At 41.3% G+C, this 25,967-nt stretch overlaps 1 protein-coding gene across 1 annotated transcript; it reads right to left on the bottom strand.

Annotated features, from left to right (window-relative positions):
* Positions 1-13,914: 13,914 nt before the first annotated feature.
* LOC308101980 (uncharacterized protein) lies at positions 13,915-25,133 on the bottom strand. Its single transcript, XM_080451548.1, has 14 exons — positions 24,561-25,133; positions 23,396-23,475; positions 22,865-22,966; positions 22,076-22,162; positions 21,843-21,947; positions 20,487-20,573; positions 20,254-20,358; positions 19,179-19,265; positions 18,946-19,050; positions 17,801-17,956; positions 17,606-17,704; positions 16,651-17,469; positions 16,389-16,550; positions 13,915-15,775 (listed from the first exon to the last, which is right to left on the bottom strand). Exons 2-14 carry the CDS (start codon positions 23,396-23,398, stop codon positions 13,937-13,939), a joined length of 3,756 nt encoding a protein of 1,251 aa, XP_080307674.1. The 5' UTR covers positions 23,399-23,475; positions 24,561-25,133; the 3' UTR covers positions 13,915-13,936.
* Positions 25,134-25,967: the final 834 nt, after the last annotated feature.

Raw genomic sequence — 25,967 nt, 5'->3', positions numbered from 1 at the left:
AAAAATAGGGTATTTAATGTATAACAATCAAATCTACTGAAAAATCTACAAAAGTTACAAAAATAACTTGTTTCTCTCTCTGTGTGTGTGTGTGTGTGTGTGTGTGTGTGTGTGTGTGTGTGTGTGTGTGTGTGTGTGTGTGTGTGTGTGTGTGTGTGTGTGTGTGTGTGTGTGTGTGTGTGTGTGTGCATGTGTGTACCTTTGCCCACAGTGTAGGGACCCGGCCATCATAGATGCAGTTGAAGATCTCCTCTAAGTTGGGTGACATCACCACCAGACCTCTGATTCCCTCCTCCAGTTGGACCAGGGATGACCTATTATAGCGCGCACACGCACACGCACACACACACACACACACACACAGAATCATGAAGTAAGTATGTAGATCGGAGTGGTATTTATGCAATAATAATAAACCGGGTGTGATGCATTCCAAACTTTCATTGTTCCCGAGTAGGCCGGTGCCACCGGTTCAGTATTTGTACAAATGTCATTTGAAATTTTCCTTCAAAAGAACACCCATGTGTAAACATGATTATAACTTGTTTTGCTACAAACATGCACGTTGAATACTCAGTCCGGAAAAGTCACAACCATCGCAATTTTTGCAATGACTTCATCCTACCGACACAAAATGACGCTCTAAAAAACTGGCTTTTCAGTTTTCATTCAGAGTTGTCAGTGTGCGCTCTCAGAGTGTATTTCTGAATCCATAATTCAAATAATAATAATAATTTGCAATCATTTGCCCAGATTCCGGAGATAGTTGTAGTTCTCGCAGTCCGCTATTTGAGGATCTCTGCTTTAGTGCCATTATTAGGGTATTTCTGAATGCAATCCACAAACCCAGTCAGAAACGTTTGGTTTTGTTCCTCCACATATTTGAAACTGAAAGACATTTTTATACGAGCTTCAGATGACTATACAGACTAAAAATGCTGTTGGCAAAATGTGTTGGTGTGGAGCAGACTGGAGCCAGCAGGTGGTCCGTAAAGCTGTTCAATTCAGGTCTGTGTGTGTGTGTGTGTGTGTGTGTGTGTGTGTGTGTGTGTGTGTGTGTGTGTGTGTGTGTGTGTGTGTGTGTGTGTGTGTGTGTGTGTGTGTGTGTGTGTGTGTGTTCCCTCTGCGATGCTGCTCCTCTCTCTGTTGACTGAACGGTTCACCTTGTTTGACTTTCTACTTGGAAACAACTCACTCCTCCAGAGTGTGCGACATAGATACTACCCATGCACAGTGGTGCAAAGTAACTAAGTACATGTACTCAAGTACTGTACTTAAGTACAATTCTGAGGTATTTTTTTCACTTTCTTCAGTATTTACAAATTTCAATACTTTTACCCCACTACATCTCAGTGGAAAATATTGTACTTTTACTACTACAATTATATGAAAACTTAAGTTACTAGTTACTTTGTAGATTTTGATTATTATTGCAAAACATACTAACCACTTCAGCCCTATATATATTTCAGCCATTTGAAAATAGCAGATCTACATGTAAAAGCTCACAATACTTTGCATTGCGACACATTGTGAGCTTGTAGATGTAGATCAGCCCTATATATATTTCAGCCATTTGAAAATAGCAGATCTACATCTACAAGCTCACACTGCGTTGCCAAATTGTCAAATAATATAAGAGCACAGTGTTGTGAGCTTGTAGATCGGTTATTTTCACAATATTTATCTTGGGAACCGGATTATTTTGGGGCTCACGGCCTGATAAGGTTGAGAACCACTGCTATAGAGTACTGAAGTCCTGACGTCACTCGTTCATCCCCTGGGTTGCGGAAGTTATTTCTCTATGGAGAATAACATTGGGTCATCTTAGAATCGTCTCATATAAGAATTGTGGTCCAAAAATAAACAAACTGTCCCGGCGATATTGTCAGGGAGGTGTCGCTGTATCGTTTATGAGTCAGTCACTCATATTTGATAAAGTCTATTTCTGGCGAAAATGTAACTAATTTGGCCGCGGTAACATTAGCGTTTTCTCACCGTCAGTTGATGCTTCATATCCATATGAGTCAAACCGCCGGGGTCATTTGTTTATTTTTGGAACACAGCTCTTATTTGACGCGATATTAAACAAGTCTATGGGAATTCTGAATGGGGGAAATAAACCGCAACCCAGGTAGGATGAGTAAATTACGTCAGACTTCGGTGCTCTATAGGTCTCAAAGTGGGGTCCAGGGATGGAGTGGGGGGGAGCCGGGGGGGGGTCCCCAGCAAAATGAGTTATATACTGTAGCATGAGAATCAGAGTGTCCTACCTGACGGTGGTCAGCAGAGCGTTGTACGTGTGGATCTCCTGCAGCAGCGCCGTGTTGAGAGGAGACATCCGGTCCTCCTGCAGCATGGTCCTGGTGTGAGCGTGGTCCATCAGAGCCGGGAGCTGAGACCGCAGCTCTGCACACAGCTCCAACACCTGGTGACACACAGTGGTGGAAAAAGTACTCAAATGTTTTACTTAAGTAAAAGTATCAATACTGCAATGTAGAAGCACTCTGTTGCGAGTAAAAGACCGGAACCGGAATTTGGCGGGAGGACTACCCCTCCCGCCAAACACTCCCTGCTGACAGGTGCCGCCCCAGCCTGTAGGAGTACGTGCAATGACCAATATCACCCTCCCCGTCTGCCCCCCCCCCCCCCCCCCGAACACGGGGAAATTGTGTTCGTATTGTGGCCAATTGTGTTCGTAACCCTCTCAAGGACCCAGGGGTCCTTGAGAGCTAAATTAGTTAATATAGTATCACAATGAAGTACAGCCAGCATTCCCTATATACATATGATATTTGAATATAGATACCAGATATGCATAATGAGTACTTTGACTTATATAGTAATGTAAGTATATTTTGATGACAACACTTCATACAACACTAGGCCAGGTGGAACTCCATATTTGACTGATGTCAAATACATGACGTCAGTATTTGTCCAATATAATTTGATGGGTGCGCAATGTAACTAATATTTTACAGAGCAACGCTTGGTGATTCTACTATTGTCCACGATTGCTTCTGTGTATGAAATGATGAGGTGGACAATATACACGTATACAGACTATATACATATGACAGCCGTCACCGTGGGACATAATGTGTACTCCATTGGAGCCATGAACAGTGGTAGGACTCTAAGACTGCCTTGGAACATGTCTGTCCATGTCTTCAACACAGTGTCTTTACGCTGGGTGAAGTTGCCCGCGGTGAAGACCGTAGGAAGAGGAGAACGTCCCTGTGTGGTTCCTTCCTGGCGTCTCGGCCACACGGCCGGGCTGATCGAAGATACCATCTACATCTGGGGGGGTGTTAGTTACACGAGGCTGTACTGCGCCGTGCTTCTTGCGTTTGACGTCGCCACCCACAGATGGCTCGAGACCCAGGTCTCCGGGCCTGCTCCGGAGGGGAGGGCGGGCCACTCGGCCTGTGTGTTGGGAAAGGTGATGTATATCTACGGAGGATTCAACAAGTACACTGACATCACCAATGCCATCTACAAGCTGGACACCGCCACAATGGTCTGGTCTTTCATTTATAACAGAAGCACTCCAGCCCTTGCTTTGTCGTGTCACTCTGCCACCATCATTGGAACAAAGATGTTTGTGTTTTGGAGCCCCCGGCCCTACAACAACGACATCAGAGTCAGAGTGTTTGACACAGAGACCGGCTGCTGGCTGAGGACGCCTTCCGCCCAGCTTCCTCCAGAAGGACACCGCAGCCAGCTTCTTCCGGAAGGACGCTGCGGTCATTCAGCCTTTGCTTACAATGGAGAGCTGTACATGTTTGGTGGATGTGGTCGCTCTTTCCAGACCCAGAACCAGACCTTAAATGATCTGTGGAAATTCAATCCAGAGACCTTCTCCTGGAAAAGAGTCGAGCCCAAGGGGAGAGGCCCATCTCGGACCGGATTCTGGCTCATAGACGACTTTGTATGTTTTATGGGCTGCTGTGTGGTGGGAGATCGTATCGTCCTCTTTCACAATGAGGTGTACATCTTAGACCTAAGTCCCAGTCTGAAGACATTATGCAAGCTAGCAGTTATTCGGTACGGTCTGGATCAGTCAGGACTCCCACACAACATCAGACGGGAACTGGCAGCGATGGCTACCAAGAGAAACAGACAAGAACTACAATACACAGCAGTACAACTGCATTGACATTTTATGTCATGTGCATTTCCCCACACAATCTCCAGCATGCGGTCAACAATGGCAGTATCGAGACCTCACAGACTGATGTAACGACCAGGTCGAAAACAGTAGAATGTCGGTATGCTGTTATTGCCACAGAAGACCCCAAAGTAAAGGCCTAGAGAACCACTCTCGCAGGAAAAACATCCAAGTGATTGGTGTCCCCTGAGGGAGAGGAAGGCAATAATCCAAAATAATTCATGTCTGCTTTTGTGAGGGACACCCTGGGTGAAGATGCTTTGGGTGGTCCACTGGTAATCAACAGAATGCACTGTGTCTTGGCACCGAAAGCTCAGCCTAATGAACCTTCTAGGCCGATATTGGTTGGCCTTCACTACAACCAGACAAAAGGAAAGATTTTCCAGATATCACGCGAACCACTGACATATAAAGGAACCCAAGCCTACGTTTGTCCCGACTTCTCTGCAGAGTTGGTCGAGACAACAGGCAGCATTCAAGGAGGAGAAATCTAGGCGGCGCGAGGCCAACGTGGAATTTCGTCTGACCCATCCAGCAAAGCTCAGAGTCACTTTCAGAAACGAGATCGTACGAGCACATCGTACTGTACATGTCACTGAGTTTCAGTGCTCCAGCGACATTTGGGTACACTGGTGTGATAGACATTACTTTTGTAACACACCCAGTGATGCAAGTATATTTTTTCTTTTTTAGGACCGAATTATCCCCCGCCCCAGCATATATTGGGTTAATATACAGACACGTATTTATGGTGGCATTTTGCTAATTTACAAACTGTGCTTGGGATTTAAGCTGTAGTATTTACACCCATATATGGGCATGCCCATATATCCGTCAGAACTGCAGTTCTGGCCTATCGCCCATCCGACCAACTCGCCGCTGGGCACGACACTCCCTCAGGTCGTCAGTGACACGCACACCTACAGTAGTCTTTTGGACTTTTTTTTTTGAACAAAGTACCAAAAATATAAACGCCCAAGGCGTTTTTTGAGCTTGCAGATCGGCTATTTTCCCTGGATTGGATCCATTGAAGACAGGCTTATTTTTTTTTCATTTCTTGAAAAGTAACATACAGGTTTCCACCCGATAGAGTCCCTCTCTCTCCCTCTCTCCCCCCCCTCTCTCTCTCTCTCTCTCTCTCTCTCTCTCCCTCTCCCTCTCCCTCTCTCTCTCCCCCTCTCTCCCCCCTCTCTCCCCCTCTCTCTCCCTCGCTCTCTCTCCCCCCCCCCCCCCCCCGCTGTTGTCCCCTACCTTGTCCTCTCGGCTGGGTCCGGTGCCAGTGGCGGCGCTGGAGTCCTGGGGCTGCAGGGAGAGCAGGGTGTCAAACAGGGTGCGGGTCACGGCCACCTGGTTGGCCACGTCGGCGTTGGGGTGCAGCCCGAACACCTCGGGGTGCTCAGTGGGGGGCAGCTGGCCCACGTAGTCCTTGTAGTCGGCCGGGGTCCCGTCGCCAGGGATGAAGTACGCTGGCAGGGAGGTCAGTCTGCAGGACAGTGCAAGGCTATTATAGCTACTGTAGATGAAACTAAATCAAAGACCAATGACTAGATGTGAAAAACACATTTTAAAAATAATTAGATAGACCTGAGGCCGATTCCACAAATGCCAAATCAGTAGTTCTCACACTTTCAAAACTGTTAAAAAAATAGCAGATAAGCTTGCAGTGCGGCACGTGTGAGCTTGTATATCTGCTATTTTTGAATAGCCAACGCTAAAATCTAAAATGACACAGATGCTTTCCTGGGTTTTAATGGGTTAAAAGAGGCGATAACTAAATTAAACTCTATTGTGTGTTTGCAAATAACTAAAACAAACTAAAATGGCAAACTAAAATAGAGAACTGTGCTTGGGTTTTGTCTTTGTCAATTTAACACAAATACGCCATATTGCCAAAAAAAAAAGAAGATGAAATTGAAAACAAAAAATAAAATGAATGAAAAATGCAAAACTATAAGTTGGCAGAAACCCTCTATCAACCCTCTGTCCACCTGTTGTGCTCGCTTTTTATTTTTTGTACTATTTTGAAAAACATTTTTAAATAGTTCAAATAGCCCTTCTACAAGCTCACAACTGGTCAATGTAGATCAGCTATTTTAGCTATTTTAAAATGTTTTTCAAAATAGTAAAAAATGCATAAAAAGTTTAGGCATAAGGGGTAAGATAGGGCCCTAGAAGTGTACTGAACATGGTCAAATAAAATAAATTACATTTACAGCTGTACGATGAGCGAAGAGGAAAAAAACTACAGCGGTTGGATGTGACACTAGAGTCGAGATTCAAAACCTCTCACAGCCCGTTCGGTTAAAAATACATTATGTGTTGGGCACCGAGACAGCTTCGCTAATAAATGTCAGAGGGAGGAACCAAGCTGACAACAAAGCACAGTAAAAATGGGCAATATGCACTGTAACAAGTCTCCCGAAAGCATCATAAAAAGCCTGTAAGTGTCTTTAACACAGCCCATGTCCATGTCTCAGCAGCAGAGCTTTAATAAGTGCTATCCTCCCGTGGCTGCTCTTAAGTTGAGTGAATGTCGTGAGAATAGTATTTTTTAAAAGCTTTTTTTTTCTAGTGTGGGGGCTGCTGTAGTGTATAGTCCACTTTGACACCTCGCTACAGCGATCGCGTTTTTTCCCTTTGGGAGTCGGTGGATCATGGAGAGAGGTCTCCTGATATGTATCACTGATGAATGGAGTACAATGAATGGACCACAATGGAAACGCTGCGACGCGTTGTGAGCTTGCTTGTAGATCAACTATTTTCGGGCGCAGCCATGATGACTTGTCTTAGCTCTTCTGAATCTGTTCTCCACTAGTCCCTCCCAAACATTTTAGTCTAGTTTTTATTTGTTGACAAAATTGTCAGTATATTTAGTCATAGTTTTAGTCACCATAGCTTAGTTTTTATTTCGTTTTTATTCGGTTTTTGTAAGTGAAAAAAGGTAGTCAATAGACATTTTTAGTTGACAAAATCAACACTGAATTGTAAATACTGAATATGGCATATAAAATAAATTTCAACCGTGTATGTTAGTTTCCATAGTTTCACCCATTTTATGAAGGTGGTATAAATTGTTGATGATATAACCAATATCAGCAAAAAAAAACTAAAACAACATACTGTACATTTAAGACTTTCTGAGTACCCCTAGGAGTACTCCAAAGTACCCCCAGGGGTACAAATACTCCCCTTTGAGATGCACTGACCTACGGACTGAACAGATAATGACACAGCCCCCCTACATCATAGACCTCTGAGAGGAGATAGATTGTGGGTTAGGGTTTAACATAAATCTATATATATTTGAAATTCAATTCAATTTGTGTAAGTGATTTAAAGAAGTGAAGTAGCATTCAGTGCTTCTGTACGTGTGCAGTTTTCTGTTTGTTTGTTCTCAGCTTGTAATAACGTGAGGGTCCACTTGGTGGCACTGTTGGTCTGTGTTGATTACAGGTCTCCGCTAGGAGGTATGGGAGTGCAACCTGCCACCTCATAGCAGCCGCACTGCGCTCTCACACACACACACACACACACACACACACACACACACACACACACACACACACACACACACACACACACACAGTATTTATAAAGGTGACTCCCTTCCCTATAACACCCTGACCATCGCTAGCGTCCTATAGACCAGTGACTCAACACTTTTCATTTCAAGGACCCCCAGTTTTATATATGCATTATTAGGCCACGGACCCCCATTTGATACAAATGTTTGTCAAATCTTTGGGACCCCAATCTACACTGTCCAATCCTCAGTGTTAATTTAACTGTCTCTGGGAGGGTACAAATACAGGCCCATTTGGTTCCATTTGTACCCTGAGTTGCAGACCATATGGACCCCTGGTGGCCCCTCGGACCCCACGTTGAGAAACAGGTGTCCTACACTCTTCTCCCTCCTGGCTTAAGTAGTCCTTAGTCAGGACTGCAGACTCACTCCCAATTCATTCCCTGTATCTATTATGATCGATGTTAAGACCTGGAACGCACTTTAGATTTCTTTGGCTATTCAAAAATAGCAGATATACAAGCTCGAGTGCCGCGCTATGAGCTTGTAGATCTGCTATTTTTGAAAAATCTTGACTTTTTTTTGTTGTTGATTTTTTTCAAAAAACTGTTGGGATTTAGAAAACATTTTTTGAATCGGCTCAGGTCTTAATGGGTTAATAATCATCGCTGCCAGAAGCCTTGTATCACCATACTTCTAGTTTTTTCTTATTAATAATGGCCTACTTCGTCGTACAACAATGTCGTGCGAAAGGGGGCAAAAAGAGCATAATCTACAAGCTTGTCGGAACTTGTTGTGAGCTTGTAAATCAGGGATTATAATACGACCGAAATAGGAACGGAAGGTTGGCAAGTGGTAATGTGTCAGTGGGTTTATTGAACCAATGAAAAAGTATTAACAAGAGCGCTTGTGACTAAATGATAACTGCATTGCATCCAGTGCAGGGATGGCAAACTCATTTTAGCTCAGGGGCCACATGGAGGAGGGCCAGAGGGCCAGAGGGCCGGACCGGTACCGGACCGGTACCGGACCGGTACCGGACCGGTAAAATCATAACTAATAATAACAATAACAACAACTTCAGGTAGTTTTCTTTGTTTACTTTACTTAGTCTTAGTTAGTACAAGCACATTCTGAAAATGTAAACTTCACAAATAGGGATGGCCAAATGGAGACATTTTATTAACCGTTTACCGTTAGGCCTTACCGATTAATTAATCGATAACCGTTAATAACTTCTTTTTTTTTTTTTTTTTTTTTTGTGCCAAAATACATTTTATTTCAAAGGGCCAAGTCTACACAATTTGTTTTGTGTCTCCAGCAGAGTTTCTAGTGTCTCTATCTCTCTCTGGAAGTAGCCTGAGGCTACGAGCTCGATCGATGGTCTTGAGAGGCGGACCCAAACACAGCCGCCCGGAGTTGTGCGTGTCCTCCTATTGATTCACCAATCTATGTCCCCGCCTCCCCTCCCCCCGCCCCCCTCCTACTCCCCTCCCCCCCTGGCCTGTGCAACAGTGTTTTTGTCGTCGACTAGAAACACACTACAGAACGCACAACGCAGCAAATAATCTACATACCCACACGGTTAAACTTCTTAAAACCGGTTAAAAATGGACAACTTCAAAGAAGACTTTAACTCTGCCATATTAGAGGCTTGCAAAATACACGGCGTGGACTTTTTGAAGGACTTACAGCAAGTATGTTTGGATACACTGTTATCAGAGAGAGATGTACTCGCATGTTTACCAACTGGCTTTGGCAAAAGTCTTATTTTTCAAGCGTGGCCTACGGTATGCAGTCTGTTATCCAACAAATACCCAGACAAATGGCCAAAAGAAGCGATGGTTTTGATTGTTTGCCCATTACAATCCATAATGGAGGAGCAAGTGAAATTGTTGAATGAAAAGGGACTTTCGGCTGCGTACGCTGGTAAAGACAAGAATACCGACGAGAGGATTTGTAAAGGAGACTTTTCTTTTGTTTACGGTTCCCCTGAAACTTTTGTAGGGAATCGTTTTTGGAGGCTAGCCCTGCAAGCACCTTTGTTTGGCGAGAGATTGATTGGATTCGCTGTTGATGAAGTCCACACTGTCGTCCAATGGTGAGTTTAAAGTTATGATTTAGCTATGAAGTTTACCGTGGTACAACGGTTTTCTAACAAAGTAAACGTTGCAGCGACCAGACAATCAAACTGTGATAATATAAAAATGCATAGGTCGAATTGATACAAGTTTCAATGGTCCTGTGGCTATCGAGGACAAATGTCCCTAGCTTTTTATTCGAATCATAATTTAGAACAGGGTCTATATTACCTACATTCCATGTATTCCAAACATTTTGAATACATGAAATGGATGTAATATCACAGGCATTCTAGGTCTATATGAAGCCATGCAATATATCATGCCATTTTCTACGTTTAAAGCTACTCAGCTGCAAGTTTAAAATTAATCCATATTTAATGAAACTGAGATGTTATTGTGTGTAAAAAGTTGTGGCGCAAAAGGCTTCAATTTATCCAGGTTTAGTCTGAAAACGAATGCTAAATGGATGGTTAACAAGCATTTGTAATCCACATCTGTTGACTTTCATAAAGAAACAATCAAAGAAAATGTAAGCACATGCTATTAATTTTCAACCTCTGATAGTCATTTCAATCTTATTTGTAGTACTTATAAATATATCTAATTTGAAATGGACATTGTTATGGACAACTTCTTAGACTATGTTGCTGCTATGATTTTATATAAATGTGTCTACGGAATATTATGAGTGTAAATCATTTTTGTGTGACAATTCTTTATTATGTCCTATCTTTCTCACAGGGGTGAGAAAAATGGCTCAGAAGAACCCTTCAGACAGTGGTGTGGACTGGTCGGGGAACTCAGGTCATTGCTACCGAAGTGTGTACCACTGCTGGCCCTTACAGCAACAGCATCAAAAGACATTAGAAAGAAGGTGGTGAAGAACCTGGGTTTGCACAAATATGTGGAAATTGTCAAAAGCCCTGATCGGGTGAACATCAGGCTGGCTGTAAAGAAGATCTCGGCTGCTGATCCATCAAACACATTTGCATGGCTCCTTCAGGAACTAGAGTCGCAGGGAAAAAACACTGAGAAATATGTTATATACTGTACGAGTATCACTGATTGTTCTCTATTGTACTATGAAGTGTTTAAACTTAACCTAGGTAGGAAGGGACGCTTTCCAGTTGGAGCCAGAGATGTGACTGGAAATAGATTGTTCGACATGTACCATTCTGAGACAGATGAGAATGTAAAACTAGCCATTATACACTCTTTGCAAGACCCCTCATCTGTTCTTAGAGTTGTGGTCGCCACATCAGCTCTGGGAATGGGTGTTGATTTCAGAGGGGTTAACCATGTCATTCATTATGGACCACCTAGGGACATTGAATCCTATATGCAAGCATATGGTAGAGCAGGGAGAGATGGTTCAGCAGCACATTCTCTAATTCTGTATCATGGAAGACAGGTACAAGGTTTATCAGACCAAATGAAACAGTATCTCACTGATGAAACTACATGTAGGAGAGTTAAACTGTTAAGTCTTTTTGATGGAGAGAAGTGTAAACCTTTGCCTATCCCCCACAACTGCTGTAATAACTGTGCAAGTTCTTGTGGGTGCAAGGACACATGTGATGGTCAGAAGAGTGCATTAGAGAGACATGCTGGGGAAGAACCTGCTATTAATGAGAGAACTGTTACTCCAGAACACAGAATCCTAATGCAGGAGAAGTTAGAGGAAATTACACAGGATGTGACGCACAAAGGCCTTTATGGAGGGGTGTCCGTTTATTCAACTACACAGCCTGATGACAACCAAAACCTGATTAAAGAGGTTATAGAAAAAAGCAGTGTACTTTTCACATTGAATGACATCTTTTTTAATGTGCAGGTTAGCAATGTTCAAGTTGCACGTGCAATAAAGAACGTTATGAGGGATGTATTTGACGATGTAGACGAGGACAGCAGTGATGAAGATGTACTAGAAGCATTTGGTGGAATGGCTTTGGATGAGTAGGGTATTTTACCCCTTTAGGGCAGGAACACATACTTGTAACGATACCTTTCAAGATGAGTGTAGCCTCGGGAACCCTTGCCTTTATTTTGGTTAGATGGGTGTGACAACCACACATAATTATTGTATATACTTTCAAGACAAGAATCGGCCTCTGGTCGAAAGGGCTTGATGTGGGTGATTATTAGAACTGTGCGTTTGTCTTAATGTTTTTTTTCCCTTAAAATAAATGTGAAACATTCAAAGCTTCAAATACTGTGTCACCTACTCATACTTTCAGCATGTGGACATGCTGATGCAGCATACTCCCAGAATTTCAACCAAGCGATGTTATTGATCTACATGTAATGTGAGCAGTGAGCAGTGGTGTAAAGTAACTAAGTACATTTACTCAAGTACTCAACTTACGTACAATTTGGAGTTTTTTTTTACATTACTGTAATATTTCCAATTTGCAGTACTTTTACTTCTACTCCACTACATCTCAGAGTCAAATATTTAAACTTTTCTACACAGCAATTATATGAAAACTTTGTTACTATTTACTTTGTAGATTTTGATTATTACTAAACATACATTACCCACTTCAGCCCTATATGTATTTAGTCTTTTTGAAAATGAGTGAAAATACAAAAGTATTGGTATCAAATTGTACTTTAAGTACTAAAAGTAGGAAGTACTCATTATGCAGAATGTTCCATTGTTAATGTATACATTTTTTTTTTAAACAGCCGATCTACAAGCTCACAATGCGTCGCATAGAGACATTTTCAATTCCAGAGTTGTACTTGTAACAGAGTAGTTCAACATTGCAGTATTGACACTTTTACTTCAGTGAAATAGGTGTTTTCCCTTTCCACCACTGCAAGTGAGAAATGCACAGCTTGTCACAGTAAATCCAAGTATAATAAAATATAAATTCCTAATAATTGTTTGTCCAAAGATTTTTCTAGTCATACATCAGTGATGTTTAAACAGCCATTGCACACTGGTATGCCTTAACAGTATGATTTATGATCAATTACATATCTCAAGTAATATTTAAAGGTGCACAATAGAATTCTGATTGTAAATGTCCCATTTTAAATGAGGACAGTTCAATTTGGTAATGTTGTATGTGGACCCCAAATTGTTGGACATAGTGAACTGATAACAGCTTTTTGTTCCCTATGTTAATCCTGACCCATTGAAAGAAAAGATGGCTTATCTGGCTGTGTTCAACCCTACTGTGTTGAATGGGGGGGGGGGGGGGGGTTGGAGTACTACTCCAACCCCCACCCCCATTCAACACAGCAGGGTGGAACAGGGTGGATAAGGACATTAACATTTCAGGGCTGACACACACACATGGACCGCGTACCTCAATAAGGCCTATGAATCATTTAAAAAAACTCAGAAACATTGACTACAGTAACATTTGTAAACTCAGATTAACTATATACTAGTTTTAATTTTAAGCTTCCCTGGTTAAAAGATCCACAGAAGACGAGTGTGTAATTGCAACATATATAGAGGTACAATGTCTCCATGTAAGGTAAACATTCTAAAAGATGTTATTGTACACTATAATGGATGAATACTTTTGTGACCTTGTCATATGCAGAATCTATGTTTGTGCAGCTTCAAAATGAATATGGCAGCATTCAAGCCTAAATAGATCGGGTTGATCAATAGGAGGAAACCTCACAGGTCAGAGCTCGTAGACATGATGGAAAACTATTTCAGAATATATAAACCCAGGATAAACTTCCATAAACAAAAATCCCTGTGGAAGTCTACCCTGTTTCTACATTTTAAAATAGTTTAGCACCGTGACTACGAGCTGTGCGTTATCCTTTTTTATCAGTGTGTGTGTGTGTGTGTGTATGTGTGTGTCTCACACACACACACACACACACACACACACACACACCCACCCACCCACACATACGACCTCCTCAATATCTGTTTGCTAAATCAATGTTATTTTGTTAAATAACACATCAACAATACACCTTAAAATAGCAGTCAGTTTTAAGTCTTCATAATTAATTGTACTAAGGCAAATCTTTGACAGTAATTCCCTCTATAAAATAAACAAAGGCAAATGTATTCACTGCACTTTTATTATTTTAGTTACAAAAGAAATTGGATAGAAATAACACAAAATATTGAAATGTTGCACGTGTACTTTGTACAGTAATAAATAGCTGTTACAATTATTTCACTCTCTCATCCACCTGTACCATATGACTTTTTTTTTTATGGTCAAGGATCCATTGCACAACATTTGCGGCCTTCAGTTTGTGTAGTGGATTTGCACTTTTGTTTTTGAATGAGCTGTAGGACCTTCCAGGCTTGATGCTGAACACATCATTCCCGTGCAGCACTGTAACCATTGCTCTGATGTCAGCATCCTTATTAGCTACAGTGTGCCTTCCAGACTTGGGACTGACTCCACAGTCTTTATCAAATTGATCCATGATTATTTTCATTTCTCCAATGCTCCTGCTCAACTCCTGAGCTATATCAAACTGTAGATTGGCCCCCTGTCTGTCCATGATCTCTTTTGTGTACTGCACATAGTGTTCACAGTTTAAATCTAATGCAATGTTCTTGCCTGCGATACCAGTTGTATTGACTGTCCTGTTCCACACCAGCCTGTGTGACACACTGGGACTTTGCATTGCAGCTATATCCAGCTGAAGCCTTAGTGCCTCTAAACTATATTTTATTCGGCCTGCCTGTTTGAAATGCAGCATCTTTAATTTCCAAAGGCGGCACGTCCTTTGGCCATCCCCTTCCTTAATTGAGTCTTGAAAATCTCTCTCAAGTAAGGCTACTTTCAAAAACCCACTGTGGTAGTTGAAGACACCGTCAGAGTTGTCATTACCCTGAGATTCACTTGATGTGCTTTTCTGATCTCCATAATAGTTTAGTACGGCATTATGTTTGTCCTGTATATGCTCCCTAAGTTTTTTATGGTTTTTGAAAGTGAAGTCTGTGCAATTTGGAAATCGGCACTGTATTGCTTTTTCAGCCTGTGTTGCAACGTGTGTTTCCCAATCAGCATCTGTAGCAGTGGCCCCTATCTCAAATGTGTCATTGAGAATGTAGGCTTCAACTATGTTAAGGAGATGTTTGTCTAACCAATTCTGTTTCTGTTCATCTGAGCTGAACATTGCAGGTATTGTGTTTTTCGTGGGTGTGTCTTCAATAGTGTCCATTCCAAAGTAATGCAGAGAAGCAGAGATGATGGAAGCATCTGCAACATCTTGGATAAATGTGTTGCTGGCTGTATATTTGTCACCAAGTGCAGATGCTGATACATTTCTCCTGTCGATTAAATTTCGTAGTTGGAACATTGTGCCCTTCTCATTGTGCGAGGCGGTGTTGTAGTAGTCTTTAAATATGACGTCATTGGTGTTCATGCTGCAGTGAAAGTCTGACACTTTTGTGACAATGCCATTCGGAATGCCATCCTCTCTATTCATTATTGCACGTAGGGCTACATCAGAATTTTGTTTGGTCAGCTGGTCTCCTGCTAGAATTACCTGAACAGCGGGCTTCATGACTGCGTATGTCTCTCCATCCCCTTCAACAGCGACATAAGGAACATACTTGTCATTAATGTACTTCATTGTCCTTATCATGTCTTTTGGTTGCTTCTCATCAGCATCCAATATCCCCAGCGGTATGATTTCTGTTTTTTTGGCCATTGTTGATGAGTACAGATGAGGGATGTGCAACTTAACATTGTCTTTAAATTGGCTGAATTCTGGAAGTTGGGACACCAGCACTCGTCCAACCAACTCTTTGAACTCTTGCTTCAAATGTCGTTGGTCATCCTGGTTTGGAACTATGTCAGTTATTGAAACATCCCGTACAGACCTGTTATTGAATTGAGGGAGATGAGAGGCACTGACTCTCTCTTGATTAGCCAACATGATCATCCAGTGGTTGTCCTTCCGCTGATTGTCCTTTGTCATAGTGTGTGGTGTGACGCTGCGGTCCAAATTGTCTATTGTGAATTGCATGGGCAAAAGTCCTGTAGTTTCCTGAAAAACAAGTGGGGTGGGGGGGTGGGGAGTGTGATGTGAGAATACAATTAAAATGATGTCATAAAGAAATGACAATAACAGTATTGCAGCACAGATAACATTTTTCAATATTGTCTCTACAGAAATATAGCTATTTATCTTTAGTTATTGAAGTTTTTTGATCATTTATTCTTCAGAAAACTTTTTATTGAAGGACAAAAGATAACACAAAATTAAATATTTCTCTAAAAATTAAAAAATAATTCAAGGCCCAAGCTATGAAACTGTCTCAGTACACAGAGTAAGCTATAGAGGGCCTGTTAAACAAGAAAAAAATGTAATGTCTGCTTACGATTCAGGTAAACTGACTTTAATCACTTGAACATTACTATCTCCATTTTTGTCATGTCATAGGCGAACATTTTGGAGAAATCTAGCTGGTAAATAGGCCATTTAGGCTGAATATATTATGAGTTTAGGAATAAAGACACCTCTGGGAGATCCCATTCTCTTCGAATATACACTTATTCTCAAGTACATGGGTGTCCGGCTGTTAATACATTTTAAGCTTTGATTCAAAATATATTTTCATAAGAAATTCTAAATGTTAAGTTGAGTATTACTGAAATACCTCTTCTTCAGAATCAGCCGATTGATCTGACCCCTCTTTGGAATCACCCGGTGCATCGGAACTTTCTTCTGAATCAGCCGATTCGTATGATTCACAGGATGATATGTCACCAGACTGTGTGGCAGCTCCTTGCTCCTCGATTGGTCCACTGCCTGTGGGCTGCTGTTGGGAACATTGGTACACATATTTTGAATAACTGGATAAAGTTGTTGATCTAGAGAGTGTAACATTTCGTATATCTTTTTGTATAGTGTACCACTACCTGATATTCAACAGTAGGCTCTAGTTGGGAAAGGCAGTCTTCGTCTGACGCTCCTCCGGGCAGGGGATCTCCTGCTCTTCCAATGGATATGTGATCCGCACTTGTGTCCATAGTGTTAGCCGCTGCTGGGGCAGGGAAATCTTCTGCTCTTCTGTCTATAGCGTCAGCAGGTGGGTGAGCTGCTATATACAACTTGCAAACGGCTTCCTTCCACTTGATAACTTTTCTGTCCCATGAATGTGCAATGTCTTTGACTTTTTGAAGGGCACTGGCAGGAGACACGCAGACACCTAATTTCACTAGTCGTTCAAAGCATCTTTTTTTGGCTCCACCATGACGCATAACCAATGCATTAAGATACAGTGGAGCCGTCATAGACTGGCACCTTGCCCGGAGTAGCGTTGCACCAGCCATTGCCATTGTGCATGTTTTGCTCTGGCTATATTTAAGTGCACGTGGTTTAAGTGGGCTTGTTGGGCGGGGGGGATCTTTGGGGACATTACTTGCACTTTCCAGGAACCGGTTGTATGTGGGAGCGTTTTCCCTCCACTCAGCAATAACATCTAGCCATTTGAAGTCCTTTAATGCCTTTACTTTCGTCTGCCTCAGTTTGGATTTGAATTTCAAACTACTTAAAATCTTACATTCCTTGTTCATCTTTTTTAGTACCTCCTCAACAACCATATCCGACATTCCTGGAACAGCCATAATTGCATGTGGAATGTTTTTATCACGGCTTCTGAGGATATTGTCAATAACTGTCTCATAGGGTCCAGTAATTATTCTGCTTCGGCTTGAAGTTCGATTTTTCACAGAGATCTAGAGAAAAAAAAAACAATTATAAGTCCTTATATTTATTATTAAGTCTAATTAAAAAATATTTACAATGTAAAAGGCTAAAGCAACAAAGACACATACTCATCAATGTTTTGTCTTGAAAATAAAAATAACAAACTTTTGTTTGACGTAGATTCGTTGGCCCAGAGTGTGTTGGTGACCATACTACTCTGTGAATTGGTTGTTGGATGTCAGCAGTTTGCGTTTCCTGCTGTGCCTGTGTACAATCCGAATGCAAAAAATAAAGATCAGTTCAATGGAAATGAAATCAAATGAGTATGAGCTGCAATACAAAACTGTAATGTATACAAACCTGTGGTTGTTGTGCAGACAAGACTGTGGCTGCAGTAGAAGTCTTCTTTCTGACTGCACCTTCACCGGATGTTGGACTGGATGTTGTCTGAGGCTGTGACAGTGGTGGTGAACTGGACCGTAGATAGCCCCAACTGTCAGTACTGGCAACTGAAGTCTATAATAAAAGAGTGCAATATAGGATACAGGTTATGGTTTGGGTCATTCAATTCCTTATCTGCATGCTTTTGTTGGAAAATGGCATCTATGGAGAATGTCTCCTTTATCAGAGATGCTCATCTCTGATAAAGGTCAGAGCAGGGTTAAGCCACAGCAGGGGTTCTTAACACAATGAGAAAGTGAACAAATGCAGGCACATGACACTGATAAGAAGACCCTGTTGTTTGCAAGGTCATAAAAGGGTTAACAGCCTTTTGCATGCAGCATTTTCTATCTGTGTACAGGGTTGACAAAGACAAGCTAAATAGACTACCATTAAGGTATTACCTTAATGAATAAAATACTGTACATGTGTTCCATGAGGCCCTAAGTTTAGCTGATGTTATATCTTCCCTATTTGACATATACAGTGGTTAGCACTTGATAACGTCAGTAATACCATCCGAGTGCGAGGTACAGTAAAGACATTATTCAGAAAAAGACAACAGCACAATGAATAAACCTATCAATCAGCACAAATGAGTCACAGACATGCGCAGAGCAAGTTCTGTCAGGGAACTCAGTGCAGTTGTTGGTGGCCTACCAGTTGACCACCTCAGCTCCACGTACACATCCACTCACTCATTTTATTCGCAGACCGCTCTATTTAAGCTGGAAGTATAAACTTCTCATCCTGCTTGATTTTGCTGCACACACTGTTTCTGCTGCTGCTGCTGTGGTGCGCATTTCATTGCTCTGCTAAATTGCTGCTCAACCTACACCACCCCATGCTACCACCTGTTGTTTTGAATCTGCTGTTTATGTACGGGGGAGGCCCCATGTTTGGGAAATTGACGGAGTATTCAATTCATCGCCAAACCATATTAAATATATTGCTGATTTTAGATTATATCCTTCACGAGTTTTTTTCTTCCAATTTTGTAGTTGTCCTGACAGAAATAGAAATTGTCTTCTTTGTGCAGACAAAAAAGCAAAACAAAATCTCACCATTCCTTCTGTGGAAAGCGTCATGGTTTTGGTCTGTTGTGGTGGTTGTGGTGTTGTGCAGGACCTTCTTGTCTCCAAAGGTCCAGGCATGGTGGCAAATGAACTCTATAAGATAAGAGGGGAATATGTGTGGTGTTGGTGATGGCTGATTTAGGCTGTAACACCTGGTCTCAGTACAAACAAGCAGATGAAATTGAGTAAAGTTTGAAGTGTTTGATAGTCACCGCTCCTACACTGCTAAGGGATGTGGTTGATGTCAGAGCCGGCACAGAGCTGGGCTGATGTCCTTCCCAATTTGCAGCCTTTTTGGAAACTGAAATCTACAGCAATATGTAAACAGACACAGTAATTAAGAGAATCAACTATATAATCAACATGTGTTCATGCTTAACCACTTCAACAATTCCATACGGGCTACAGTACTAAAGACAATCTTGTTTTTGGTTTAGATTACATCAATATATTGAAAATAGACAATCTACAAGTTCACAACACAGTGTGTCGATATGCGTTTTGAGCTTGCAGATAGGCAATCTCTGTTAATAGATTCGATATGACACATTGCTGGCCTGGCTGGAATAGTACCTTGAAAATCTTCCTATAAAGTCAATCCTTATTGTTACTGCTGATCACAAGTTGCAGAATGGTCACCAAAGGGTCAAGTTATTGCATTTAAGGATAGGTCTTAAGAGTGGGTTTAACGATGCTTGGCTCTGATAGAAGGCACAGCAGGTATAAGCCACAGCCGTTTGTTTTTTAAAACACAATGAGAAAGTGAACACAGGCAGGGCCATGAAGCTGATAAGAATAAACACAGCTGGCTGCAGTCATAAAAGGGTTCACAACCTTTTGAATAGAGCTACATCTGTGTACAGGGTTGACAAAGACAAGCTAAATAGACTACCATTAAGGTATTACCTTAATGAATAAAATACTGTACATGTGTTCCTTGAGGCCCTAAGCTAAGCTAATGTTATATCTTACCAATTTGACATATACAGTGGTTAGCACTTGATAACGGCAGTAATACCATCCGAGTGCCTCTGTGGTACCACACTGCTAAATTACACCACCCCATGCTACCAACTGTCGTTTTGGATCTGCTGTTTATGTACGGGGGAGTCCCCATGTTTGTGAAATTGACTGAGTATTCAATTCATCGCCAAAACATATTAAATATATTGCTCATTTTAGATTCAATATCTACATCTTATCCTTCACAAGTTTTTTTTTTTAATTTTGTAGTTGTCCTGACAGAAATAGAAATTGTCTTCTTTGTGTAGACAAAAAAGCAAAAAGAAATCTCACCATTCCTTCTGTGGAAAGCGTCATGGTTTTGGTCTGTTGTGGTGGTTGTGGTGTTGTGCAGGACCTTCTTGTCTCCAAAGGTCCAGGCATGGTGGCAAATGAACTCTATAAGATAAGAGGGGAATATGTGTGGTGTTGGTGATGGCTGATTTAGCCTGTAACACCTGGTCTCAGTACAAACAAGCAGATGAAATTGAGTAAAGTTTGAAGTGTTTGATAGTCACCGCTCCTACACTGCTAAGAGATGTGGTTGATGTCAGAGCGGTCACAGAGCTGGGCTGATGTCCTTCCCAATTTGCAGCCATGGTGGAAACTGAAATCTACAGCAATATGTAAACAGACACAGTAATCAACATGTGTTCATGCTTAACCACTTCAACAATTCCATAAGGGCTACAGTACTAAAGACAATCTTGTTTTTGGTTTAGATTACATCAATATACTGAAAATAGACAATCTACAAGTTCACAACACAGTGTGTCGATATGCGTTTTGAGCTTGCAGATAGGCAATCTCTGTTAATAGATTAGATATGACACATTGCTGGCCTGGCTGGAATAGTACCTTAAAATCTTCCTATAAAGTCAATCCTTATTGTTACTGCTGATCACAATTTGTAGAATGGTCACCAAAGGGTCAAGTGATTGCATTTAAGGATAGGTCTTAAGAGTGGGTTTAACGATGCTTGGCTCTGATAGAAGGCACAGCAGGTATAAGCCACAGCCGTTTGTTTTTTTAAACACAATGAGAAAGTGAACCCAGGAAGGGCCATGAAGCTGATAAGAATAAACACAGCTGGCTGCAGTCATTAAAGGGTTCACAACCTTTTGAATAGAGCTACATCTGTGTACAGGGATGACACAAACAAGATAGACTACCATTAAGGTATTAACTTAATGAATAAAATACTGTACGTGTGTTCCTTGAGGCCCCAAGCTAAGCTAATGTTATATCTTACCTATTTGACATATACAGTGGCTAGCACTTGATAACGGCAGTAATACCATCTGAGTGCCTCTGTGGTACCACAGAGGTACAGTAAAGACATTATTCAGAAAAAGACAAGAGCACAATGAATAAACCTATCAATCAGCACAAATGAGCGACGCGCCTATCACAGACATGCACAGAGCACGTTCTGTCAGGGAACTCAGTGCTGTTGTTGGTGGCCTACCAGTTGACCGCCTCAGCTCCACGTACACATCCACTCACAGTCATTTCATTCTCAAACCGCTCTATTTAAGCTGGAAGTCTGTACTTCTCATCCTGCTTGATTTTGCTGCACACACTGTTTCAGCTGCTGCTGTGCTGCGCATTTCATTGCTCTGCTAAATTTCTGCTCAACCTACATCACCCCATGCTACCACCTGTCGTTTTGGATCGGCTGTTTATGTACGGGGGAGTCCCCATGTTTGGGAAATTGACTGAGTATTCAATTCATCGCCAAAACATATTAAATATATTGCTCATTTTAGATTCAATAAATATATCTTATCCTTCACAAGTATTTTTTTTCAATTTTGTAGTTGTCCTGACAGAAATAGAAATTGTCTTCTTTGTGCAGACAAAAAAGGAAAAAGAAATCTCACCATTCCTTCTGTGGAAAGCGTCATGGTTTTGGTCTGTTGTGGTGGTTGTGGTGTTGTGCAGGACCTTCTAGTCTCCAAAGGTCCAGGAATTGTGGCAAATGAACTCTATAAGATAAGAGGGGAATATGTGTGGTGTTGGTGATGGCTGATTTAGGCTGTCACACCTGGTCTCAGTACAAACAAGCAGATTAAATTGAGTGAAGTTTGAAGTGTTTGATAGTCACCGCTCCTACACTGCTAAGAGATGTGGTTGATGTCAGAGCCGGCACAGAGCTGGGCTGATGTCCTTCCCAATTTGCAGCCATGGTGGAAACTGAAATCTACAGCAATATGTAAACAGACACAGTAATCAACATGTGTTCATGCTTAACCACTTCAACAATTCCATAAGGGCTACAGTACTAAAGACAATCTTGTTTTTGGTTTAGATTACATCAATATACTGAAAATAGACAATCTACAAGTTCACAACACAGTGTGTCGATATGCGTTTTGAGCTTGCAGATAGGCAATCTCTGTTAATAGATTAGATATGACACATTGCTGGCCTGGCTGGAATAGTACCTTGAAAATCTTCCTATAAAGTCAATCCTTATTGTTACTGCTGATCACAAGTTGCAGAATGGTCACCAAAGGGTCAAGTTATTGCATTTAAGGATAGGTCTTAAGAGTGGGTTTAAGATGCTTGGCTCTGATAGAAGGCACAGCAGGTATAAGCCACAGCCGTTTGTTTTTTTAAACACAATGAGAAAGTGAACACAGGCAGGGCCATGAAGCTGATAAGAATAAACACAGCTGGCTGCAGTCATAAAAGGGTTCACAACCTTTTGAATACAGCTACATCTGTGTACAGGGATGACACAGAGAAGATAGATAGACTACCATTAAAGTATTAACTTAATAGATAATATACTGTACATGTGTTCCTTGAGGATCTGTGGACAAAATGATATCATAATGGATTTCGTTGAATTTAAATGTATTTTAAATGTGATTCAGTGTACACATTATCTTTTCCTCACCGCTCCAACTCTAGGCAAAGTTGAACCCGAAGGAGGGGAGACTTCCGGACTGCTAAACTGGCGTGCCTCCCAGTTTGATGTCCTTGATGCTACTGAAGTTGTCTATAGCAACATGGCAATATATAAATGAATGAAGTATTAATTTCCTCAACACCATCACTCTGCGCTGAAAATAGCCGATGTACAGGCTCACAACAATACACTGCGACACGTTGTGAGCTTGTACATCTGTTATTTTCAGCGAAGGTTTAGGCTACATTCAAGTGGTTAAAAAAGTCAAAGAAGGATTTAAAGAAAGACTTCAAATAGGAAGCTTTGGGAAGGTGGATTGAAGATATCATGTTAGATAAAGGGGAGTGCAGGGGAGGGGAGTGCAGGGGAGGGGAGGGGAGGGGAGGGAGGGGGGGGGGGAGTGCAGGGGAGGGGAGGGGGGGGGGGGGTAGCAGGGACAGTGTGAGAAAAGCCTAAAAACAGGTGAAATGTTAGTTAATAATAAAACATCAAACTTGGTCGTTCCAATGTGAGGCACACCATGCGAAGAGAATCTGTTCACCAACGGGGGAATTCATGTGTTGGCTGGCAGGCTTCATACTGGTTTAACACTTCATAGGCTTTAATAAAGAAATAAAAATGATTAACATAAATCAAGCAAAAAACATTTCATACGTGGCATATTCTCAATTTGGCCATCTAGAAAGTAAATAAATGAGTATATTCAAGTGCTGTGCTAAAGTATAACTTTGAGGACATTGTACATGTCATTGATTATTTAAGTTTACTCCACTTAAATCATTTATTTGCAATTGTAATTATGAAAGTAAAACAAATCTTAATACATGACTTTTACTTGAAAGTATTTCTATTCTGTGGTATTGCTACTTCTACTTCTGAATACATCATCACTAATGTGATTTCTAAAAGCGTTGTGCTGACAACACTGGGGTTTTAGTGTTGTTGTTTTTCTTTAAAGTATGTAGACTGAACATCAGTGGTGGAAAGTTACTAAGTACATGTACTCCAGTACTGTACTTAAGTATAATTTTGAGGTATTTATACTTTACTTGAGTATTTACATTTTCCAATACTTTTACTCCACTACATCTCAGAGGCAAATGATGTATTTTTACTCCATTAACATTATTTGACCACTTTAGCTACTAGTTACTTTGGCTTATGTAGGGTTTTACTTGTAAAAGAGTATTTCTATATTGCAGTATTGACACTTTTACTTAAGTAAAACATTTTAGTACTTCTTCCACCACTGCTTAACAGTCCAACAAAAAAGATATCCAAAAATAAAAATGATATATTATCATTATGCTATTAAATGGAATGAAGCTATAATAAAAAGCTAATATAATATCATGACTTAAAATGTTGATGTTTATCATTCTAAACCCAAAATGTTGCTGTTGTAGTACATTATAATACAGTAGAGCAAAACAATTGAAGAAATCACAGCTTGAGGCTTTAAACGTTGATACTTATATGACATTTCTGAGACCATTCATGTTTATGGAAGATGCTTCTATTGCTAGTTTGACCACTTTAATCTTAACATAAATAAATGACATAAAATAGCCGATCTACAAGCTCACGCACCATGTGTTGTGTGGGCTTGTAGAGCTTCTATTTTCGGTGCACGACATGCTTTCATAGAATATATGCTAGTAAACCATGTTATTAACATACTCACCATCGCCACATTGGTACATGTTGGTACGTGGAAAAGACTTCGTCTAGCAGGGCTTGACGTTTCCTCTGCAGTAAAAAGTTTTTTTCTTTCACGGGACTTGTGAGGACTTGGTGCGGTCTTCGCGCACCGTTTGACTCTTGCTGGTTGATTAAGGAGAGCCAAATGCTTAATCTCGTCGGCAGCTTTTGTAATTTCTTCTGTACATCGGCGATACTTATTTAATTTATGGCGGCAGGTCCCACATACAGCCTTTAACGCATCGTCACTTGTCACTGATGCTCCCGTGAGCTCCTCAAAAACTAGTGCATAGTCCTGCTTGTTATTCTTCATGAATAAATTGTGCTTGTTTCTAGGATTACTAAACCTCTCTCCGCAGAGTCTGCACAAGCCCGTGATGGATTTTGATGGAGTGGTGGGTTCAGCCATGTCTTCAAATAGTGGTTAGTAGTTAGCCTCGCCAGTTAGCCTTCATAATAACAACAGTAGTAAAAGTTGTGTCCCATCGGTACTGTTTTGAAGGGAGCACACGGAACAGAATACTGACGTCACCAAGTTTGGAGCGACGCCCCTCTGCACACTGATTGGTTAGGACATAACAAGGTTCACTCCCGCTCCGAGACCACAGTTCATGGGATCCTCCCCCAGGCTTTTCTTTTTTGTAACAAAAAAAAATGCATGGGTTTCCGAGGCTACTCTGGAAGAGGTTGCACATGAACTCTGCAGCCGCACTGAGGCGCTCCAACACAAACAATACCAATACAAAGACGAGGAAGAAGAAGAGGAAAGTGGAAGTTACGTGTGGTTGCAGGTGTAGACTTGGCCAAAAAACTATTAAAACATTTTTGGCACAAAAAAAAAAAACATTTTTTTTTTTTTTTTTTTTTTTTTTAATGCTTTGCAAAATCATCTCGCGGGCCGGATTAAACTAGTTAGCGGGCCTGATCCGGCCCGCGGGCCGTATGTTTGACATCCCTGATCCAGTGGAACACGTGGTTATTTTTTCCATTTCTCGAATAGAAACAGGGTCCCTGGACCACACTTTGAGACCAACTAGTGTAGCAGAGATATCAGCACCCTGACTCTGGTGGACCAGAATGGAACAGAGCCTTCATTAGTATCATTGGTAACACCTATTAAGAAAATAAGGAAGAGGACCAATCATGAAGTTAGGCTTTCCACTTAGGAAAAGATTCAGGTTGGAACTAAGGTTAAGATTACACATAGGGGTAAAATGGTGGGGTTACGGTGCCTGATGTATACTTAGTTACACGTGAGTTGAAAAACGTTGAAAATAGCCATTTTCAGTGCGTTGCAGCACGACGAGTTGACAGCTTGAACATTGTCCATTTTAGGTTTTAGGTTTTGGGTTAGGTGTGTGCGTGTGTGAAACACGTGTGACCCGTCCTC

Source organism: Gymnoscopelus braueri (genome assembly GCF_963280865.1).
Source record: "Gymnoscopelus braueri genome assembly, chromosome: 15".
Classification (NCBI taxonomy): Eukaryota; Metazoa; Chordata; class Actinopteri; order Myctophiformes; family Myctophidae; genus Gymnoscopelus; species Gymnoscopelus braueri.
Note: the sequence above shows the minus strand (reverse complement) of the source record. Positions and strands in the feature narration are given on the sequence as shown.

Excerpts from the sequence above, each read along its gene's own strand:
- LOC308101980 (XM_080451548.1), bottom strand. Across the intron at positions 17,705-17,800 it reads TGTCTGCACAACAACCACAG|GCACAGCAGGAAACGCAAAC; the intron begins GTTTGTATACAT and ends GATTGTACACAG. Across the intron at positions 15,776-16,388 it reads CGGCTGATTCTGAAGAAGAG|GAAACTACAGGACTTTTGCC; the intron begins GTATTTCAGTAA and ends CTTGTTTTTCAG.